The 6000-nt window shown below is 61.0% G+C and overlaps 1 protein-coding gene across 3 annotated transcripts in view; it reads right to left on the bottom strand.

Annotated features, from left to right (window-relative positions):
* Positions 1 to 862: 862 nt before the first annotated feature.
* Positions 863 to 6000, bottom strand: part of COL5A1 (collagen type V alpha 1 chain) — a 143373-nt gene continuing 138235 nt past the window's right edge. For 2 of the 3 annotated variants that reach the window (XM_032478890.1, XM_032478891.1), the window contains exon 66: positions 863 to 3413. In XM_032478890.1, the coding sequence (XP_032334781.1) occupies positions 3267 to 3413 (147 nt within the window). In that variant the 3' untranslated portion in view covers positions 863 to 3266. The remainder of the gene's footprint in view (positions 3414 to 6000) is intronic. The other variant, XR_004319580.1, reaches the window with a different exon arrangement.

The raw sequence follows: 6000 nt of genomic DNA, 5'->3' as shown, positions 1-6000 counted from the left end.
TTCCCCGCTCTGGTTGCCCGTTCCCGTTACCCCAGGACCGTGCAGGCCGGTGGATCTCCAACCCACGTGAGCACCGGAATCACCCAGCGGCCTTGTCAGGACACAGATAACGCGGCCTCTTGCAAAGCGTCTGGTGCAGAAAGCCTGCCTCAGGGCCCTGGGAGCCTGCATTTCTAGCGAGGAGGTGACGCAGTTGCCGCTGGCCCTCGGACCATGCTTTGAGAGCCATGGAGTCTAGGTGTTGCCGCGGCAACGACAGTCCCCACCATCAGGGGCTGAAAATGACAATAATGTGCGTCTGGCTCCTGCTGCAAGTTCACGGCAGGTTGGCCGGGGACAGCTCCCTCTGGGAACCTGCCGGGGAGGCTCATGGCTGGTGACCAGAGAGGGAACGACTACCTCAGACTTGCCGGTGCTTCTGCTCAGGGTCAGTGGCCAGGACGAGCCATGCACACCACTCTGGCCCCGGGGGCTGGGCAGTGTAACCCCACTATGAAGCTGGACGGCAGAGCGGGGGACGCGGGGACCTGCGGCCCCAGGACGCCGACTGCCCAGGGTGAGGTGCGCCCCACACACCCTGAAGGTCTGGATGTTCAAGGCTGTGGAAACTCCCCCAGGAAGCCTGGAGGCCTGGTGCTTGACCACATCCCGAGGGCGCCCCAGGGAACAGCTCTGTCCGTGGGAGGCCCACTGCCCCCTCCTCCGAAGAAGAGCTCCCGCGGCCTGGGCAGGGCCGTCTTTCCTCTTCCTGAGACCGTTGCCAGGACCTGAGAGTTCCTACTGTCACTGAGCCTGGGGCCACATGTCAGTCTAAGCAGGGGAAGGCCTTGGTCATACTTAAGAAGACAGCCAATCACATCTGTTGACGGTGGAAACAGTAAACTTGATTTATTGAAAAACAGCGACAATTATTCCTCTGTTACAAAGCTTTAAGATCTCGTAAAAACACCCTTCCTGGGCATTACAGTTAAAATGTATGAACATGTCTGCTGGAGTTTCAGGGGACGCACGGCGTGTCATCTGACATTCTGTTCTAAAGGGCCTAGTGTCTTTAATCTTCACCGTGGGTTTTCTTTTTACTGTTTGCTTTTACTTTTTGTCCACGTGTCCGATTATATAGATTAAGAGGGGAAAAAAAATAAAATTACGCCAAAAGGATTTCTGCAAATATAAGAAGTAATTTTATTGCAATACACCATAGCCAAGTGTTCTGGGGCGAATGGGACACATTTTGACTTCAGTACAAATTACAACGGCTTCAAAGGGACCAACGGAAGGAAAAGATTGACAGAATAAAAGGAGAACTCGGGCGGGACGAGAAACCAAAACGGAATCACATGACCTAGACAGAGCCCGCAGGCCGCGGGCCGGCACCGCTCTGATATGGCTTTTCTTTTGAAGGGATGAGGGAGAAGGCCGTCAGCAGACGCTGGCGTCCAGGGTCTGGGAGAACCTCGAAGCCAGACTCCTCTTCGGCGAGAGCGAGCCTGGGTCTTCGGCCCTCGGGAAGGCCTCACGGGCGGTGCTCCCTTGCTCCCGGGGTGCTTTGCTGGGGCTTCCCAGGCTGGAGCCGTGTTCCGACGGGGCGGGGCGGGCGAGGGCAGCACCGGAACCGGGACCCGTCATGGCTCCTCCCGAGGGCCTGTCTGGCTTCTCCCGTCATGGAAGGAAAGGGCATTGCACGAGGGCAGCTTTTCACAGTAAAGGGATTGCCTTTCCTCGCCGGCCTGCAGGTCCTGGTCCTTGCTCCGGGAGGAGGGGGCAGGACGGGCCGGCCAGCCCCGAGCTCCCTCGCAGCTGAGACCTGCGCCTGGGGACATTTGCAGATGGAAAACTCCAAATTGCTTTGGTGGGGACGAGGCACCGCTGGCAGCCCCGGAGGGACTCAGAGTTCATTGCACATTTGTCTGTCTGCCGAGACGCCGACGGCAGCCCAGCTGAGACGCCCCATGCAGCTTCAATTCAGTTCTCGGAACAAACACAGATATTAGCACCACAAACGTTCGTCACACGCGGACCACACGGAGAGCGTCTGTGGGGCGCGTGCGTGTGTGTTGTCAAATCACGGAAGCGCAGCCTGATCCCGGGCCCGGGCCCAGGGCAGCGTCCCCGCTATCGGGGAGGAGAGCGAGCGGACCTGAGTCCTTCTCAGCAGCCTTGGCAAAACCCCGGGTGGTGGGGGCGAGAGCCAGGAGCGGGGAAGATGGGAGAACGGGGCACGGCTCGGCCGGGTGCCCCCAGTGCCGCCTTCAAGGAGATCTCAACAGATAGCACCACAAAAGAGGAGCGTAAAAATCAGCACCAATTGTCGTTAAATCATCGTCTGCAGGAAAGGGGGTCTCCCTGCCCTGGCTCTGCAGGAAGGGAAGTGGAAAAAGGAAGCAGTTGCAATGAATTTAAGTCTGTGTTTTCCTCTAAGCGTACGTGGGAAAGGCAATGTATAGGATCCTTTTTTTCTTTTTCTCCCCTTTAAAACAAAAATCCAGAGCTAATCAAAAATGTGTCTGAAAGGGCACTGGCGCCTGCCTTTTCAGGGGTGGGGTGAGTCCCTGCTGCCCTGGCAAACTTCCCGTTTATCCCCCACCCCGGAGCAGGCGGGGTCTGCACTGCATCCCAGAATGGACGCCCCACCTGCTTGTCCAATTCTCCCAGTGGGACTGCAGCTGGGTTCCCGTGCGTGATTGAAAGTCAGGGACACTGAACGTTACGACAATACAACACAAATATTTACTTAAAACTCACAAAAACAAAAGCACCTTTAATCCATCGGAAAGGCACGTGTGGAATGACATTTGGCCCGTGAATGGATCTTGTTAAGACGGAGGCTCTGGAGGGCGGGGTGACCTTTGCAAGGCCGGCCTCGGACGACTTTTGAAGGTCAGGGGAAACGCACATCTTCAAGTTGAATTAAAAAAAAAAAAACCAAACGCCGTGATCTCCAAACACTGCAGCCCCTCCCGCACCCCGTGGGCTCTCCGGGAAGAGACCCCGGGCCGGGGCAGGACGCACGGCCGTCCCCTTCCCTGGGCAGTGCGGCGCAGAGGGAAGGGCCGGAGGAAGCGGCGGCTGTGGGACGTCTAGGTCATGTGATTCGGCTCCAGGGTGGGGACGCGGCTCTCTCCCTTTGCTCTCTCTGGGTGAGGGGCGGGCCCGGCGCGGGGCCGGGGCTCAGACGAGGGCGGGGGGACGAGGGGCCTTCACCGTCCAGGACACCCACAGGCGGCGCGCTGAGGTCACGAGGTTGCTCTGGGGGCGGGCTCCCGCTCCTAGCCCAGGAAGCAAGCCGGCCCCACTTCGAATCCAAATTTCTGGGACGCGTCACCGAAGTCATTGAACATGACATCCACGACGGGCACTTGCCCCACCCTGGGGGTGTCGATCTCCAGGACGGTCTTCTGATAGCCTTTCTTTGTCTGGGGGGGAGAGAGGGGTGCCGCTCAGCTGGGGCTCAGGGTTAACGGCCCGCCCGCCACACCCGCCCTGGCCCCGAGAACCCACCCCGGGCTCGCCCTGTCCCTGACGGCACGGGGAGCAGGCAGCTCACCCCGAGACGCACCGTCTGAGCCCCCGCAGTCCGGGAGGGGTGTGGGCAGGCTGGGCCACGCGCCCCCGCCAGCTGGGCCCCCTCCTCCCGCTGCTCCACAGGGGTCTGCCCGAGGCCGCCCGGCCGGGAGCGCGGCTCCCTGGAACCAGGGGTTCCGGGTTCAAAAGGGAAGAATTCCAAGACAGCAGGAACAATGGCTGGCCCTCCCGGGGCGCCAGCAGGCTGGGCTGCACTTGGAAGAGAGGACTCCAAGTTCACAAGCCACCCACCACAGAGGAGCGCGGGGCGGACTGAGGCCCGGGGAACGGGGGGCTCGGGGGAGGAGCGCCTGCTGGAAGGAGTCGGCACCCCGCGCTGCCCAACCCGCTTAGCACCCGGAGCATCCGAGTTCACGGGCAGTGCAACCCGGGAGTGACGTGAGCCTCAGCTTCTGACTGGGAGAGTCGGCCCCAGGAAGGCGACCCCTCCCCTGCCGGCCCGTCTCCCAGCGTCAGGGAGCGCGGGTGCAAGGAGGGCCCCCCACTCTCACCGAGCTGGTGGGGTGATTCCTCCGCGATTGATGGGGGCCCCAGTCACCTGAGCACTTACAGGGGTCGTGTGTGAGCAGGCAGCCAGCGCGCAGCTGCTCCAGGCCCCCTTGTTCCTGGGGCATGAGTAACCAACACAGGCCGCAACAGCCCCCTGGGGTGCGCAGAGCTGCGTGAACGACGGGGTTTCTGTGGCGTGGCCCATCTGGCCTCCTGCCCGGTGATCTGTGCCTCCCCGCAGGGCCTGCCCCCACGGCAGCCCGCCCATCACGCGACACAGCCAGCCCCCCGTCCACCCGGCGGCGTCCAAATCCCAACCCTTGGAGCTTGTTAGTGTGAATCAGGCCGGCCTCCAGGCAGGCGGGCCTCCCTGCCACCAGCATGCAGAGAGGGCGCCGGCCGCCTGCACGATCGCCTGGGAGCGGCAGGGCTTTTCCAGCTGTGGCTGAACTTTTGGGGGTGGGGTTGGGGCGAGCAGAACACTGGCCACTCTGCGTTGTTCTCCAGAAGCACCCTGAGGCCGCCTCCGTGCTGCCTGGCCGAGCCCCCCTCCCCGCACCCCTCGCTGGTCCCGTTCCCGCCATCAGCAGGGTTTGGAGTCACTACTGCTCCACCTTCTCCAAAACAGACTCTTTTCTCTCCAGAAGTGAAAGTGTTCTGAGGAGGGAGTGGTCCTCCCCTGGGCCGAGGGCCAAGTCTGGATGTTCCATGATGCTTGGCCTTGTCCTGCATCGGAGATGCCCAGAGGACCAGCGCAGAGCTCAGAAAGGACCACCAGGACCCCGCGCTGGGGCAGCTAACTGGATCCGCCTTGTCGGTTTTCTAAAGAAGCTTGTGGCCGGGGCCTCATGTGCACCTCAGCCCTGGGGGCCCCTGGGCAGCAGGGCTGGCTTCTCCAGATAAAGTAGTGGAGATGAAGGAGCCAGGCGCTTCCGGCCCTCGGAGCTTCCCCCAAACCTTTGACTGTCCTTCCTGCAGAAAGGCAGCTCCCCATCAGGGGCAACCTGGCCCCTGGGGCTGCGTGTGGCAATGTCTGGAGGAACTTCCGGTTGTCACAACTGAGCAGGTGGAAGATCCAGCAGGCCAAGTCCAGGAATTCTGCTCAGAGTTCTACAGCGCAGGGGATCCCTCATACCCCGGCCACACACACAGGGGTCACCTGGCCTGCAAGGCTGAGAAACTGCCGTCTGGAACCAGGCTTCCTCTGTGTGATTTCAGGGAGCAGAACGGGGACGACTGGTGGAAACGATGGACAGGCAGAGTCTGGCTCAGTTCTCAGGAGGGCTTCCTAACACCGAGAATTCACAACCAGGGCCTGGGTGGCCCGTGGAGGTAGTGAGCTCCCCGTAGAGGGAGGCAGTCAAGGTGCAGCTGTGCCAGGAAGGGACTATGGTGGGAAGATGCTGCAGCGAGGTTAGGAGACTCAGCTCTGCCACCGCCTGAGGGCCCTGGCAGGTCACTGCATCCACAAAATAAAGCGAAGACCCTGATCAGTGGTTCTCATGCAGGAGTGGGCAGGGCTCTTAGTGGAGTTCGGTGCACGGAGGCTGGTGACGTCCTGAAAGGCCCAACCAGTGGGCCGTGGCCCCCAATGCTGTCAGTATCCCCACGCCACCAGGAGACGCTGGGCCAGAGGGAGAGGACTTCGGTCCGAGCTGGACCTTGCTGGGAACTTCGCAGAGCCAGGAGGTCAGGTTCTGAGTCAGACAGCATTGCTGGAAACTTCTGGGCAAGGGGCTCCGAGAGAGAGGGATGGGGGCCCCCAGATCTTCCCAGGAAGCTCTAAGGAGTGGGGAGCCCATCGTGCTGTGCGCTAGGATTGACACAATATTGCAAACTGACTAGACTTCAACTGAAAAAGACTAGAGGAGGCTTTCTGAGCTGGATTAGGAAGCTGGGGCGGCCTGCCCTCTCACCCCAGAGGGTCCT

The sequence above is a fragment of the Camelus ferus genome, chromosome 4, assembly GCF_009834535.1.
Source record: "Camelus ferus isolate YT-003-E chromosome 4, BCGSAC_Cfer_1.0, whole genome shotgun sequence".
NCBI lineage: Eukaryota > Metazoa > Chordata > Mammalia > Artiodactyla > Camelidae > Camelus > Camelus ferus.
This window is presented reverse-complemented; position numbering and strand designations above follow the sequence as displayed.